Source organism: Podarcis pityusensis (genome assembly GCF_964106645.2).
Source record: "Podarcis pityusensis genome assembly, chromosome: 8".
In the NCBI taxonomy this organism is placed as follows: Eukaryota; Metazoa; Chordata; class Lepidosauria; order Squamata; family Lacertidae; genus Podarcis; species Podarcis pityusensis.
In genome coordinates, this window is record NC_138033.1 from 76,617,533 (window position 1) to 76,634,740 (window position 17,208).

At 47.3% G+C, this 17,208-nt stretch overlaps 1 protein-coding gene across 5 annotated transcripts in view; it reads left to right on the top strand.

Moving 5' to 3' along the window:
• The window catches only part of DISP3 (dispatched RND transporter family member 3), an 84,858-nt gene extending 69,820 nt beyond the window's left edge, over window positions 1–15,038 (top strand). For all 5 annotated transcript variants that reach the window (XM_081017929.1, XM_081017930.1, XM_081017928.1 and 2 more), the window contains exons 15-21: window positions 3,314–3,489; window positions 5,781–5,907; window positions 8,905–9,050; window positions 10,257–10,416; window positions 11,144–11,257; window positions 11,459–11,625; window positions 14,543–15,038. In XM_081017929.1, the coding sequence (XP_080874055.1) occupies window positions 3,314–3,489; window positions 5,781–5,907; window positions 8,905–9,050; window positions 10,257–10,416; window positions 11,144–11,257; window positions 11,459–11,625; window positions 14,543–14,905 (1,253 nt within the window). In that variant the 3' untranslated portion in view covers window positions 14,906–15,038. The remainder of the gene's footprint in view (window positions 1–3,313; window positions 3,490–5,780; window positions 5,908–8,904; window positions 9,051–10,256; window positions 10,417–11,143; window positions 11,258–11,458; window positions 11,626–14,542) is intronic.
• The last annotated feature ends 2,170 nt before the right edge of the window (window positions 15,039–17,208 follow it).

A 17,208-nucleotide genomic window follows, 5' to 3' on the forward strand; every position in this document is an offset into this window, starting at 1 on the left:
TTAATGCCATCTACACTGGTAGCATCAGTTCCCTCAAAGCATCAGCATGTTTCTTGGTCACAGCTCTGGCTTATCAACCAGCTGCAAAACCTCCCCCTCCCTCTTTCCTGACTCCTGCTTCCCATCCTGAGCAGGCAAGGAGTAGCAGGACCATGATCCATCAAGGGCAATACAGCAAATGCCTTAAATCACCTTTGTGCAATTCACACAGCCTCAATTTGTTGCCAGAGTCGAGCCACGTTAGATCATAATAACCTGCAGTTTCATAAGAGTATATAAAGCAGGTGGATAAATGAGTAAATTAAGTTAATTTGCATAGGCGGAAAATATTAAAAATAAATTTAAGGAACTGCAGAAAGAGGGGGAAGGAAGTCAAGTTCTGAAATGTTAAAATGATTGGGAAATTATTGAAATCTATAAAACTGAAAATCATAAATAAAAAATGTGCCAAGCCACATTGGATTGACTAAGAAATGAAACAGAACTAACTCTCTTTCTTTTTTGAAGACCTCACCAGAAATAGCCTGGTTATTTTTCTGAAGCCCAATCTCACGGTTGCAAAGGCCACATTTCAAAGTGTTGCTCCTGACCTTTTGAAAGCGCTAAGTGGTTTGGGACTTGGTTAGCCGAAGGAACACCTATGTTCCTGTAAACCTGTGTAGACCTTCAGATTGGTCCCGGGAGCTGTGCCCTTTTCCTCCCATCATGTTTTGCAAAAGCGTCAGACTGATAGATACCAGACTGGCCTTTTTGGGGGTGGCCCCCATGCCGGTGGAATTCCCTCCCGTGGGATCTGCTTCATGTCGCTGCTGCTCTGGATGTTTTTTAAATGGGCCTCGAAGATTCACTTGCTTCCAGGGCAAACCTAACAAGGGATTGGTGGAGTATCAGATTCACTGGCACATCCAAAGTCTTGCTGACTCCTACCTCAGGAAGAAGTTGGAAGGCATATTTTGTTTCCTTTTTTTGCTGCATCAGATCCATGCTGTTGCAAGTGAGGGAGCTGAGGATCAGGCCCCTCAGGGGAGCCTCAAAACGTTGCACCCAGCAAAACCCTGCTTCTGCATATTGAGGGGCTTTCCGCTGGCTACCCTCTGTGAGAGAACCCCTGGCAGTAGCAACTCACCTGCCAGGATGGAGCCTGAGATTTCCACCACCACCAGTTCTACTTATCTCTGTTGTGCAGCATTCGGATGGTGGAGAAACTGCATCCTGGAAAGAGAGACAGATAAAGCGTTTGTTTTCATTCGACTCAGGACAAATAGCCCTTGCAGTGAAGCTGTCATTGGCTTCGAATCGTGATGGCTGTCCACTGTCAGAGGCAGGAAATGCTTCTGAATACAGTGGTACCTTGGTTTAAGAACAGCTTAGTTTATTAGCACCTTATAGACCAAGTAAGTTTGTTCTGGTATAAGCTTTCGTGTGCATGCACACTTCTTCAGATGTGCATGCACACGTCTTCAGATTCTGCATACGAAAGCTTGTTGTTGTTGTTTAGTCGTTTAGTCGTGTCCAACTCTTCGTGACCCCATGGACCAGAACACGCCAGGCACTCCTGTCTTCCACTGCCTCCCGCAGTTTCGTCAAACTCATGCTGGTAGCTTCAAGAACACTGTCCAGCCATCTCGTCCTCTGTCATCCCCTTCTCCTTGGGCCCTCCATCTTTCCCAACATCAGGGTCTTTTCCAGGGAGTCTTCTCTTCTCATGAGGTGGCCAAAGTATTGGAGCCTCAGCTTCAGGATCTGTCCTTCCCGTGAGCACTCAGGGCTGACTTCCTTCAGAATGGATAGGTTTGATCTTGTTGCAGTCCATGAGACTCTCAAGAGTCTCCTCCAGCGCCATAATTCAAAAGCATCAATTCTTCGGCGATCAGCCTTCTTTATGGTCCAGCTCTCACTTCCATACATCACTACTGGGAAAACCATAGCTTTAACTATACGGACCTTTGTTGGCAAGGTGATGTCTCTGCTTTTCACCAGAACAAACTTAGTTGGTCTTAGGGGTAGGCAACCTAAGGCCCAATTGCCACAAGCGGCCCACAGGGGTCATTTAACCAGCCCCTGAACCAAGCTAACTGCTTGGTGAGTCCCCACGCGCTTTGCTAAACCGGTGCAGTGCAGTGCGGGGACTTGCTTCCACAGTACTGAAAATTCCATCTGTGCAGACACAGAAGCCAGAAATTGTGGCTGTGAGCGTGCAATCCGGCCCATGAAGGGATCTCCGCTGGAGTGAACCAGCCCATGTGAGGTAAACCTTGCTGACCCCCGGTCTATAAGGTGCTACTGGACAATTTTTATTTTTATTATTTTTTACTGTGTCAGACCAACACAGCTCCCTACCTGAGCTTAGTTTATGAACAGCTTGGATTAAGAACGCTGCAAACCCAGAAGTAGGTGTTTTGGTTTGTGAACTTTGCCTTGGAAGCAGAATATGTTTCACTTCCTGCTGAGTGTGTTCCATTTGTAAATTGACTCCCCCGCTGCTATGGGAAAGCACGTTTTGGTTTAAGAACGCTTTGGTTTAAGAACGGACTTCCGGAACAGATTAAGTTCGTAAACCAAGGTACCACTCTGTTAGTTGCTGGAAACTGCAGGGGGGGCGGTCTTGTGCTTGGATCCTGCAAACAGGCATCTGGTTGGCCACTGTGAGAACAGGCTACGGGAGGCTACCTTTGAAGGTGACCCAGAAATTGCAACTAATCCCGAATGCGGCAGCTAGACTGCTGACTGGGAGTGGCTGCCGAGACCACATAACACCGGTCCTGAAAGACCTACATTGGCTCCCAGTATGTTTCCGAGCACAATTCAAAGTGTTGGTGCTGACCTTTAAAGCCCTAAACAGCCTTGGCCCAGTATACCTGAAGGAGTGTCTCCACCCCCATCGTTCAGCCTGAACCCTGAGGTCCAGCTCTGAAGGCCTTCTGGCGGTTCCCTCACTGTGAGAAGTTACAGGGAACCAGGCGGAGGGCCTTCCCGGTTGTGGTGCCCGCCCTGTGGAATGCCCTCCCATCAGATGTCAAGGAAATAAACAACTATCTGACTTTTAGAAGACACCTGAAAGCAGCCCTGTTTAGGGAAGTTTTTAATGTTTGATATTTTATCATGCTTTTAATATTCTGTTGGGAGCTGCCCAGAGTGGCTGGGGAAACCCAGCCAGATGGGCAGGGCATAAATAACAAATTATTATGATGGTGATAGGTCTTTGGTCTGGCCCAGCTACCAGGCTCTTCATAAGTTCTTAAGTTTAAACAAAGCAAATGATCCTCAACAAGATCCTAATCGCCGCCTTTCTCCTGTACATCTTCTCCTCCAGCCTCCCCTAAAATCAAGTTGTCCGTCACTTCTGGATTCAACCCTTGCGGGAACGCTAGCTGTGGGAAACCGGCGGTGCGCCCCCTAGTGGACACGGGAGCCATGGTCTTTGTGGTGTTTGGGATCCTAGGGGTGAACCGCTCCCGGCGCATGGACAACCACGTCATCGGAGACATGGTACACCTGCCTTCTTGCTCGGGGTGGAAGGGTTTGGAGGGATGCAAGAGCCTCTCTGCTCTCCCCAGATTAGTTCTCTGCTGCAACAAGGGACCAGGCTAGAACAAGTGGGTTGCAAATGCGGAGAAGAAGACGAACCAGGGCAGCGAGGGATGGTGGGAATCGCAGTCCAATATGCCTGCAGAGCATCTGAAGCTGCCTGGAGCCACAGGGGATGGAAACTGGGAACTTCTGCATGCAAAACAGATACTCTTAAAGAAGAAAATACCGTTATAAAAGGGGAAACCAGTGAAATTTCTAAAATAATTGAAATATACTCAGAGTCTAGAGTGGATTTCATGCTCTTTATTCAGCTCATAGTGGTGAGGAGGAATGAAAGTTTCCCCAAAGCATCTGCTTTATATACATTATTTACACAATGGGCTGCACGTGATTGGCTAATTCCGGGATTCTCCTGTAGGCCAATCAGGTTGTGGATTCACTTCCATCTGGAGCTGGATTGGGTGGCTACTGCTGCATTGTTCTAGGACCAATCAGACTGCTGCATTCTGAATCCTATTGTTCTAGGACCAATCAGACTGCTGCATTTTGGATCCTCTTGTTCTAGGACCAATCAGACTGCTGCATTTTGGATCCTATTGTTCTAGGACCAATCAGACTGCTGCATTTTGGATCCTATTCAACTCAGTACCTAACAATAATACTAGAAACGGATGATCAAGAAGATCAGTTAAAAGAGATGTGGGAAAAGGAGACAACAGAGCAAACAGATCAAAGCTGAGGGGAAATACGGGAGAAGCATACGCTGAAAATGTTTATAAGAATAAAAGAAAATTATTGGAGGTGGTATTTAACTCCAGTCAAATAAACAAGGAATATTCGGTGTTATGTTGGAGGGGGTGCTGGGAAACAGGGAATTACGTTCACATGTGGTGGGGGTGTAAATAAGTACAAATTTGGGGGGCGGCGGCAAAGGGTTTTTAAGGACCTAACAGAAATCACTGGGTTAAAACTGACCAGAAGTCCAGAGGGTAGCATTATTATCAATTTACGATGGGATGGAAGATTCGCAGGCTAGGAAGGACTTGCTCGCAAATTTATTGACGGCTGCACGAATTATGATAGCCAGGAAGTGGAAGGGGCAAGCAGAATATAAAATGGAAGGATCGTATAAAGAGGTGGGAGATATAGCTATGAATGATAAATTAACATGTGCCATTAAGGTAAGATGGGGAATATGCAGGAGGAATGATTTTGAGGGTGTTTGAAGAAGGGGGTCAAACCATCGCAAGAAATGGTTGAAATTTTGGGAGGTTGGATAGTTCCAATGGAATGGTCTTGATGGTGGGGTGCACATTTTGATTCTTATTGTAGCCTTATTGGAGTTCACCGATTGGGGATGCGTTGCTCCGGGACAGGAGGAAGGAAGTCAAATGACACCGAGGTTGATTCAAAGAAAGAGTTTATTCTGCTCTCTGGATAGCAGAAGGCACTTGCGTGATTAAGTCCACAGCAAGTGCAAATAAATGACAAGTTTCATGCAGTATATATATCCTCCAGGCACCCTCTCCCTCCTTCCCATATAAATCCAACCACGTCAGCCTATGTACGCAGGTTGACATCACATATGTTCTTGCTCTGGTATTCTTAACCATAAAAGGGAATTCCTTCCTGTACTTCTGACCATAAAAGGATCTTCCTCTTCCTACTCTTATCTTGGAGGAAGAGGTCGTCATCTCCGAGAACACGCTTTGGCGTTGTTCCGGACTTAGGTCTATGCATCTTTTGTGGTCAGCACATAAGATAAGGCACAGATGTGTTTTCTCTGTTCTACTGGTGCAGTCAGGGCCATTCCTGCCGTCACAAACTGATAAAGGAGAGGGCTCTGAGCACATGTTTATACAGCCGGGTTTTTGTTTATACATTGACTCAGAGCTCAAGTTAATGGATTTTAGCTAAGGAAAAATAGGGATTTTGGTGCAGTTTCAAACTGCCTGCACAGTTAGTTTTGGGTTTGGGAAACCCATTCCTTCATTATTTATTTATGGTTATTACTTTGTCAAAAAACACTACAAAAAACCCCAGATTCTCTACCCCTGAGCTCACCAGCCATTTTGCATGGGATGCTGCCATCGTACCACTTCCTGCACTGCAGGTACTGTACAGGGCTGAGGGTCAGTATGGATGACACGCCCGGCCGGGGTGCCCTTTCCAGCAATGTCTCTGTTTTCCCGACTTGATCCCGTTGCCTCATGTGTTTGTCTCTTTCTGTTTGTGTCTCCTTGTGAAAGGGCAGCGTCATCTATGATGACGGCTTCGACCTCTTCAAAGAGATTGGCAACCTGTGCAGGATCTGCAAAGCTATTGCCGGCAACGTGGAGCTGGTCAAGCCGGGAGGAGCCCAGTGCCTGCCCTCAGGTATGTCACCTCCTCTTCCAGTGTTGTGGCCCATCATTTGGAGTAGGGGGGGTCTTTGTTATCACAGACGCATGTAGGACCGACAGGAAAGGGGAGGGAGCCAGTGGAAACTACTGGGGTCCAGGGTCCAGCTACCTTGCCTCTGCTTCTGTCCTTCTCAGTAGTCTCAAGTGAGGATAGCTCAGTCGGTAGAGCAGGAGACTCTTAAACTCGGGGTTGTGGGTTCGAGCCCCACCTTGAGCAAAAAGATTCATGCATTTCAGGGGGTTGGACTAAATTTATACCCTTGTGGTCCCTTCCAATTCTACGATTCCATGATTGTTTGCCCAATTGCTTGTGACATCCATTGTAAAATCGGTGAATTTCAAAGGAAATAATAATGCATACTGTCAGGGAACAGCCATCGGCTCAGGGGGGAGAGGGGAAAAGCCGGACGGATTACAGAGAGCCCCCAAAGATCGTGGGAAGCAGCTCCTCCTTCCGTGCCAAGAGGGGAGGCGCAGACTGGGCGTCAAGAATCTACTCTGCTGGGGAAGGTTTAAGGACCGCCCACTCACAGATTCTGCCAGTGAATGAGCCAGCCACGGGAGAGTGGCGCTCTGGACAGATCAAGTTTATTTTGGCATCAAAAGCAAGGCTTCACAGCCGAGCAGGGAGGCATTTGCCTGCTTGCTCTCGAGCAACCCCTTTGAAACCTAACACATACGTATCATTTTTATTTCCAAATGTTTATTCCTAGATAGATAGATAGATAGATAGATATTTATAATGCTCAGTGCATGCACAGTTCTGAGTAACGCCTTGCTAACATGCCACAAACCAGGCATCTCGGAGTATTTCCAACTCCCTGTGCACTTTGACAGCACAATCGCCACTTACTATGCACCATCAGATTCGTAGTTTTTCGTAAGCGGAAACACTCCGCGAATCCAACCAAGTTGTGTGATACGCACAATGTGGGTTATGAATGAATGAATGAATCTTTCTTTGCACCAGCCATCAGCCATAGCAATAAAACAACAATACGATACACAAAGAATAGAAATAAAAAGTCCATTATATAAAATACATTTTAGGGTTTGGAATGAATGGTCAAATAGTGGATCCTATTCTGATGGCCGCGATGTGGGTTATATATACATGGATCAGGCCGAAGGGGGCCCATCTAGTCTGGCATCCTGTCCTCACATTGCCCACCCAGATGTCATTGATGGAAAGACCTGAATGCCAAGATTCTCCTATGATAACCGCAGCTGGCACTCAGAAGCATAGCTGCCTCCATCAGCCCTCGTGGCTCATGGCCTTCAAAAGCCCTCTCCGCCATGAATTTTTACATTCCTCTTCCAGAGCTTTCCAAGTCGGTGGCTATCACCGCCTCTGGTGGCAGGGAGTTCCATAGTTTAAATATCCTTTGTGTGAAGAAGAACTTTTAAGCCAAGACAATACTCATTTAGTCACAGTCTCAAGCTGGAGTTCAGGAGAAGGTAAGATAAGAACCTAAGAACAGCCTGCTGGATGCAATGAGGTTAAGGGAACGTTATTTCATATGTGGTGGACCTGTAAAAGGGTAAAAGAGTCTTGGGAAATAATCCATAATGAATTGAAAAAAGATGTTTAAAGGTACTTTTGTAAAAAAAAAAAAAACAGAGTCCTTTCTGTTGGGAATAATTCAGACTGAAATTCCCAGGTGTCAGAAAAGGTTATTTATGTATGCCACTACTGCGGCCCATGTTTTGTTAGCCTAAAAATGGAAAACGAATGAGGTCCCAAGAAGAATGGCAACTTAAGCTGATGGAATACATGCAGCTTGCAGACTTAACATATAGAATAAGAGAACAAGAAGAACATACGTTTAGAGAAGATTGGAAAATGTTTATTGAATATATAGGGGGAAATTGTGTACGGCTGAAAACGCTGGCAGCATTAAGATAAATTCAACAGTGCAAATAAGTTTTGATGGATTTAATAATGGAATACTGAATGGTTTAGTTTATGTAAAATATGCGGGAATTAATGCTATGCAAAATGAACCATGGAAAGGGAAGAAGGGAAGTCATTGATATTTTAAGGATGTTTAAATGAGTATTCTAAATTGTAAAACAGAAAATTTAGTTAAAAATTATAAAAAGAAAGAAAGAAAAGCCTTCTGGATCAGGCCAATGACCCATCTAGTCCCGGCATCCTGTTCTCACAGTGGCCAACCAGATGCCTGTGGGAAACCCACAAGCAGGATTCGAACACAAGAGCAACTCTCCACTCCTGCAGTTTTCCAGGAACTGGTATTTACTGCCTCCAGTGTTCATGTTAGAACACAGCCAAACAGGGTTAGTGTAGCCTTATTAGACTTTACCGATTGGTGGGCTCTGCGTTGCTCCCGGACGGGAGGAAGGAAGTCAAGTGACACCGAGGGTTGGTTCAGAGAAAGAGTTCTTTATTTCTGCTCTCCAGAACAGCAGAAAGGCACTTGCGTGGTCAGTCCACAGCAAGTCCAAAGAAATGAGAAATTTCATGCAGTATATATATCCTCCAGGCACCCTCTCCCCCTTCCCCAGGAATCCAGCCACGTCAGCTTGTACACGCAGGTTGACATCACAGATGTTCCTGCTCCAGCACTCTTAACCATAAAAAGGTATTCCTTCCTATGCTTCTGACCATAAAAGGATATTCCTGTTCCTACTCTTATCTTGGAGCAAGAGGTCACCATCTCCAAGAACACCCTCTGGCGCTGTTCCCAGACTAGGTCTGTGCGTCTTTGTGGTCAGGATGTAAGATAAGGCACAGACGTGTCTTCCCTGTTCTACTGGTACAGTCAAGGCCGTCCTTGCCATCACAAACTGATAAAGGAGAGGGCTCTGAGCACTTGTCTATACAGCCGGGTTTTTGTTTATACATTGACTCAGAGCTCAAGTTAATGGATTTTAGCCTTACCATGATGGTTATGTATTCTGGGTTGCACAAAAAGGAACCGTGCATCTATCTACCCCCCTGTCTTTCTAGGATACAGTATCTCCACTGTCCTTCAGATGCTGCACCCAGAATGCAAGAATCTTCCCGAGCCAAACCTCCTTCCTGGACAGCTCTCCCACGGGGCGGTGGGGGTGAAGGAAGGCAAAGTCCTATGGATCTCCATGGCCTTCGAGTCGGTGAGGACTCCCCACCCGAATTCTGTCACCCCATTGCAGCTGCTTTGGATTTTGAGCCAGCTGAGCTATATACTCAGAGTAGAATCCTTGAAATAAATGGACCTGAATTCACCCTGTCTGTGAACTTCAGTTGGGTCTGCTCTGAGCAAGACAAGCACTGATGACAACCTTCTGTTCTTTTGTGTACTCCTTTGTGTGTGTTATTGTCATTGAAATTCTACTCAATATCAAGCCAGAGGAGAATTCCAATGTATAGTTAGCCAAGTAAAAACACATTGCAGGATTCCCCCAAAATAGACCAGAGGCAATTGTATTTCATTCAGCAGAGCTTTACTGCTACAGAAGGCAAATGAGCATAATGGTCACAAATCCAATACATTCAGGATTGAATCTGTCCATAAGAAATCCAGTTGCAGCAGGCTTAAACTTACAATAACTTATAATAAGTCTAAACCTTAACACTAAGTATGCTATGTACAGAACACCACATCAGAAGGAAGAGAGATAGAAAGAGAAAGTGAAACCTAGGCTCCTTCTGGCCTTACTTTTATAGTTAGCATGTCTTTGACAGAAGAGATAAGAGAATCAGTTTAAGGCAGCTGTAACCAGTCTCTCTAAATAACCCAAACATCAGGAACCTTTCAGAACCGTCTTGAATTAGGTCGAATAGGAAAGATCTCTACACATCAGATCAGTACTTTCGGCACTAAGAAAGTTATCCCCAACCGCTTCATCTTTTGAGTTCTACAAGTAAAGTTTCTAGCCCTCATTGGGTAAGGGAGACATAGTCAGCAGGTGCCTTGAATAAAGAAAAGGAAGGAAGGAAGACTATATGAATAGCACAAAATATGTGAGTAACGAAAACCCCTCCACCATCATTGCAGATACAGTCACCAATAGTGCATGCATCTTAAGCCAAACATCTAAGCCCTTCAGATGTCCAAATAGATCCCCACAGGAAACTAACGTCCATTAGGAAGGAGTTCACAGATGCAAAATTGATGCAACTTCAGACCAAAAAGAATATATTGCAGGCTCACAGCATGTACCTCAGTGGGGCATCCTCAGCATCATTGGACAGTGACTTCTATAAAAACGTTGTCCAGTATATTTGAAATGTTGATTTCTGCTGGATCGATCTCAGTTTGGAGTCTAACAAGGCGGACCCTGAGGACTGAAATGGGAACCTCTTTCTGTCTCTCTCAGACAACCTACAAAGGGAAGTCGTCCTTTCAAACTTACTCTGACTATCTCAAGTGGGAAACTTTCCTCCAGGAGCAGCTCCAGCAGTTCCCCGAAGGCTCAGCTCTACGCCGGGGCTTCCAGACCTGTGAGCACTGGAAACAGATCTTCATGGAGATCATAGGTAAGTGGCTTTTTTTTTTTTTTTTTTTTTTTTGCCTCTGTGTTCTGTTCAAGGAGCCACTTGGAGAACCAGGGATGGCTGTGAATGGGGTCAATGGCAGCAAATTGGGAGCATCCATTCGCTGCAGACACTGTGAATTGAGAGTGATTTGCATGTCCCAGTACGTTTCCAAGCACAATTCAAAGTGTTGGTGCTGACCTTTAAAGCCCTAAATGGCCTCGGTCCAGTATACCTGAAGGAGCGTCTCCACCTCCATTGTTCTGCCCGGACACTGAGGTCCAGCACCGAGGGCCTTCTGGCGGTTCCCTCGCTGTGAGAAGCCAAGTTACAGGGAACCAGGCAGAGGGCCTTCTCGGTAGTGGCACCCACCCTGTGGAACGCCCTCCCACCAGATGTCAAAGAGAAAAATAACTACCAAACTTTTAGAAGACATCTGAAGGCAGCCCTGTTTAGGGAAGCTTTTAATGTTTAATAGGTTATTGTATTTTACTGTTTTGTTGGGAGCTGCCCAGAGTGGCTGGGGAAACCCAGCCAGATGGGTGGGGTATAAATAAATTATTATTATTATTATTATTATTATTATTATTATTATTATTACTATTACTATTATTATTATTCAGATGCTCTGTCACTTGAGCTACAGCCCTCCCTGCACCTCTTTGGACAAACAGTTTGTGTGCATGTTTTAAACATAATAAATAAAATCTCCCCCCCCCTTTTTTTTCAGGTGTGCAGAGTGCGCTGTATGGTCTCATCCTCTCCCTCGTGATTTGTGTTGCTGCTGTTGCAATCTTTACCACACACGTGCTCCTCCTGCTTTCTGTGCTGCTCACCATTTTAGGTAGGTACCTAGTTGTGATTTTGAAACTTTAGCTTCCTTGCCTGGATTCCTGAGAACGCGGGAACCTGCCTGATTGGACTATCTGTCCATTTGACCCAGTATTGTCTGCTCTGACTGGCAGCAGCTCTCCAGCTAGACCTTCCTAATGTTCATAGTAAACTTTCATTTCATTACCTCTGTGTGTGTGTGTCCTCCCTGCAGGGGTCGTATGCTTAGTAGTGACCATCATGTATTTGTCCGGCTGGGAAATGGGCGCAGTGGAGGCCATCTCCCTCTCCATCCTCGTCGGCTCCTCTGTGGACTATTGCGTCCATCTTGTGGAAGGCTTCCTTCTGGCAGGAGAGAACCTGCCGCTTCACCTGGCGGAGGTAGGACAGCTGTCCTTTTAAAAAATAAATAAATAAGTATTTTTTCTTGATTTGATGACAACAAATGGCACAAATCTCAAGACTATAGATTACAGTGGTACCTCGGGTTACATACGCTTCAGGTTACATACGCTTCAGGTTACACACTCCGCTAACCTAGAAATAGTGCTTCAGGTTTAGAACTTTGCTTCAGGATAAGAACAGAAATCGTGCTCCGGCGGTGCAGCGGCAGCAGGAGGCCCCATTAGCTAAAGTGGTGCTTCAGGTTAAGAACAGTTTCAGGTTAAGCACAGACCTCCGGAATGAATTAAGTACTGAACCCGAGGTACCACTGTACTCCAACGTGCTCTGTGTGGGGCTTCCCTCACATTTGGACCAGAAGCTGCAGTTAGTGCAAGATGCTGAAGGAGTGAGACCCTCTTGTCCTGGTTCACTACTGGGACAAATTCAAGGTTTGGCTATTAGTATAAGGTAAAGGGACCCCTGACCATTAGGTCCAGTTGTGGCCAACTCTGGGGTTGCGGCGCTCATCTCGCTTTATTGGCCGAGGGAGCCAGTGTACAGCTTCCGGGTCATGTGGCCAGCATGACTAAGCCGCTTCTGGCAGACCAGAACAGCGAACGGAAACGCCGTTTACCTTCCCACCAGAGCGGTACCTATTTATCTACTTGCACTTTGACGTGCTTTCAAACTGTTAGGTTGGCAGGACCAAGGACCAAGCAACGGGAGCTTACCCCGTTGTGGGGATTCGAACCTCCGACCTTCTAGGTCTAACAAGATCACCTTACCCCATAATAAGGACGTGGGTGGTGCTGTGGTCTAAACCACTGAGCCTCTTGGGCTTGCCAATCAGAAGGTCGGCAGTTCGAATCCCCGCGACGGAGTGAGCTCCCGTTTCTCTGTTCCAGCTCCTGCCAATCTAGCAGTTCGAAAGCACGTCAAAGTGCAAGTAGAAAAATAGGTACCGCTGTGGCAGGAAGGTAAACAGTGTTTCCATGCACTCTGGCTTCCGACATGGTGTTCCGTGTCCACATAACCCAGAAAGCTGTCTGTGGACAAATACTCGCTCCCTCGGTCTGAAAGCGAGATGTCGCAACCCCATAGTCGCCTTTGACTGGACTTAACTGTCCAAGGTGTCAGGGACGCACCGGTGGTTTCACGTTTCCTGGAGGGAGGTGGGAACCTGGGAGCAGAAGAAGTGGACGAGATGCCTGAGGGGGAGGGAGATACTGAGGAGAGAGCGGTTGGAGTAAGCCGAAAGGAGGAGGCAGGAGGCAGGAAGGGCTAGAGAGCCAGGAAGTTCACAGGAACAGCAAGGGTTAAGCTCAAGCTCAGAATTGGGGGAGAGGTTTGCTAGTGTCCTCACAAGATGTGTGGAGAAGAGGAGGGCGGAAAGGCCAAGCGGGAAACTTTGTCATTTTATGAGTTGCTGGAGTTATGAGTTGCTGGAGGGGCAAACGCAGGCCTCAGCAGAGATCTGAACTGAGTGACTCTGATGGATGATAACGATGGGCTAATGACCCATTGTAAATACAGTCATACCTCCGGTTAGGGATGCTTCAGGTTGCATTTTTTCAGGTTATGGACCCGCCAAAACCCAGAAGTACAGGAACGGGTAACTTCCAAGTTTTGGCGGTCGCCCATGCGCAGAAGTGCTAAATCGCGCTTTGTGCATGTGCAGAAGTGCCAAATCACAACCCGCGCATGCGGAGATGAGGCACTGCAGGTTGTGAATGCTGCTGGTTGCGAAAGGGGCCTCCCGCATGGATCACATTCACAACCCGAGCGTCCACTGTATTGTAAATAAAGACTATAAAAACGTCAAGAGGCTTCTGTGGTGATTGTTGTGAAGAGAGGAAGCCCACAGCTCTGACACAGGGGTCCTTTACTTTTACCTTTTTACCCCATAAGTGCTCACTCAACTGCTTTGATCAGGCTTGTTACAGGTGCCATGTAATACCTATTCCCAGGGCTTTTCCCCCCCAGCCAGAGCTCAGCTCAGGTGGGCAACATTGCCGTTCTAAGAGAACAAGGGAGAGGTTCATGGTGAGCTCCAGCATCTCTTTTCTTCCTAGAAGAACAGCACTGCCTGTTCCACATTTGTAAGAAAATGGAGTTTTAAACTTGGGAACTCCCTACCCCTTGATACAAGCAGACACCTGCTCTAAAAAAACGTTATCGTTTGGACAAACCTATCCAGATGTTTAGCTCGGACTACTGCAATGCGCTTTACGTGGGGTTACCTTTGAAGGTGACCCAGAAACTACAACTAATCCAGAATGCAATAGCTAGACTGGTGACTGGGAGTGGCCGCCAAGACCACATAACACCGGTCCTGAAAGACCTCCTTTGGCTCTCAGTACGTTTCCGTGCACAATTCAAAGTGTTGGTGCTGACCTTTAAAGCCCTAAACGGCCTCGGCCCAGTATACCTGAAGGAGCATCTCCACCCCCATTGTTCAGCCCGGACACTGAGGTCCAACGCTGAGGGCCTTCTGGTGGTTCCCTCCCTGCGAGAAGCAACGTTACAGGGAAGCAGGCAGAGGGCCTTCTCGGTGGTGGCGCTGCCCTGTGGAACATCCTCCCATCAGATTTCAATGAAACAAACAACTATCTGACTTTTAGAAGACATCTGAAGGCTGCCCTGTTTAGGGAAGTTTTTAATACTTGATGTTTTATCATGTTTTTAATATTCTATTGGAAGCTGCCCAGAGTGACTGGGGAAACCCAGCCAGATGGGTGGGGTATAAATAATAAATTGTTGTTGTTGTTGTTGTTGTTGCAATTTGACGGCAAGTTTAAATCTGGCTTTGGTCTGCTGCTGTTTTAGATTTAGGGGATGCCCCAGCTCAGTGTTGACACTTTTATCTTCTTTTGTAACACACTTCTCCCCCCCCCCTTGTGTTTCCTCCTTTCAGGACCCCAACTCCAGCCGCCAGTGGAGGACGATCGAGGCGGTCAGCCACGTGGGCGTAGCTATCGTTTCCAGCGCCATCACCACCGTCATGGCCACCGTCCCCCTCTTCTTCTGCATCATCGCCCCCTTTGCCAAGTTCGGCAAGATCGTGGCCCTCAACACGGGGGTCTCCATCGTGTACACGCTGACTGTGAGCACCGCCTTGCTGAGCATCATGGGGCCCCCCTCTTTCACCCGCAGCCGGACTTCCTTCCTGAAGGCCCTGGCAGGGGTGCTGGTGGCTATCGGGGTGGGGCTGTGCCTTTGCCTGGTGCTGCTCAGAAGCGGATTCAAGATCCCTCTGCCCAATGGGACAGTCCTATAGTTCCATGTTTCCCCAATGGCCTCTTTGTATATCTTTTCTTCTTCTCCTCCCCCCAAACTGGATTTTCCCGCAGAAGTCCTGGAAGATGTCCAGGGATGCTTTCAATTACAGTCATCACTTGCCGTTTCCGGGATGTCTCTTGTGCCCCCAAGAGTCTTGCTCTTACTGCGGGTTAAGGGTGTGGGGATGGCGGGCAGAACCCGGGTTCAAATTTCTCCAACCCTGCAGGACTCCGACTCCCATCAGCACCAGCGATGGCTTCCCTGACAGCCAGGGCTGGTGGGCGTTTGCTTCGAATTGTGGCATTTATGCCCCACCTTTTGTCCAAGAAGCTCAGGGAGGCATTCACAGTTCTCCTCCTCTTCATTTAATCCTTTAATCCTCACAATGACCCTGCGAGGTAGGTAGGTTAGGCCAAGAGGGAGCAACTGGCCCAAGGCCACCCAGCAAGCTTCATAGCCGAGGCGTTGGGGCAGACGACCACAAATTTCATTTTATAATGTGTATAAAACAGAGAGAGCAGCTGCAACAACAGATGGGAATCTAAGGACGAAAAGCGAAACTATGAAACAAGCACGTAGGATGAGTACAGTCGTACAAGGGTTAAAATAACAACTCCAAATAAAGTGGTACCTCGGGTTACAGACGCTTCAGGTTACAGACTCCGCTAACCCAGAAATAGTACCTCAGGTTAAGAACTTTGCTTCAGGATGAGAACAGAAATCGTGCGGCCGTGGCGCGGCAGCAGCAGGAGGCCCCATTAGCTAAAGTGGTACCTCAGGTTAAGAACGGCCCTCCAGAATGAATTAAGTTCTTAACCCGAAGTACCACTGTATTCAGATAATCAGCATTATCTGATTATCAAGTCCAATTCTGGGTTTGCTAGGCTTGGGAAGAGGGTTGCCTTGAAAGGGATGGTTCTGTTGTATGGCTGAGTGGAACTTGAACCCAGGTCTCCCCGGTCTTAGTCCGACACTCTAACCACTTCACCACTCTCAAGTCTGATGGCATATTGAGGTTGGGGAAGGATGGCCAGGAGTGTAAGGTTCAGCTCTCCCCTTTGTAACTGCCAGAGTTACAAAAGGAAGGTGATCTGAAGCCCTGGCTCAGCCTTCCCCAAGTTAGCACCCTCCAGATTTTGGGGACTCCCAACTCCTATCAGCCCCGACCGTTGGACCAAGTCATCGCTGGAACTGATGGAATTCGGAGTCCAGGAACAGCCGCAGGGTACGAGATTGGAGGAGGCTGCTCTGGGTCTTGCCTGTCATCACCTTGATAGCAGAGTCAGTAAAGCATGGGACTCTTAATCCCAGGGTTGTGGGTCCGAGCCCACATTTGGGTGAAAGATTCGTGCATTACAGGGGGTTGGGCTAGATGACCCTCACGCCCCCTTCCGGCACTACGCTTCTATGATTCTGTCTAAGGGCAGGACTCTGAGTTCACAAACAACACCCAGGAAATGGCGAGCGAGGGCCATGAAATTGCAACTCCCAGCAGCCACCTCTTGTAGTCCAAAACATCTGAAGGCCACCAAGCCTGTCCTATCCTGTGACAGACCCCGCAGGATAGGTCTTCCCCCATGGATATGGGGGTCGGAGAGGCAGGGGATGGAATGATGCCAATCCCCTTTCCTGTGGGGTTTAGGGGACAGGGGTCTCCTTTTCCAGCTCTGAACCAGTTTTGTACTCCAGTCCAACTTGCTGCATTTCTGTGTCTAGTTTTATAAGAATATTTTTTTGTATGTCCGGAAGAAAATCGATTCCACTTTCCTCTCCTTGCTCTTCCCCTGCTCCCAAATTTGAGCTGTGCTTTACCTGCTCCTACCTTTGCTCTGAACCTGCTTGTGTTTTAATTTTATCGGGAAGGATGTGGGAGAGTCGTATGCAGTGTCTGCTGGTGGGAGAATTGCCAGTTTGGGGGTGCCCTTGGCCACATCCACACCAAGCATGTACTCTATAAACAGCCATGGTTTCCCCCAAAGAATCCTGGGAGTTGTAGTTTTTAAAAAAGGGATGCTCAGAGTTATTAGGAAGATCCCACAATTCCCCTCCCAGACCTACAGTTCCCAGAACGATCGGTTGTTAAACTAAGGTTACCAGATTTTTTTCAATGATTCCGGGGACGCTTTTCAACTTCAATGGATTTTGTATGGGGACTGATTTGTAAATCTGGGGACTGTCCCTGGAAAACGGGGACATCTGGCAACCTTATGCTAAACTGCTGTAAGAACAATAGAACTGGGGTCTCCTAATGACTCTCAGCACCTGGAACCCAGGATTCTCTGTAGGAAGCAGTCCTGACTG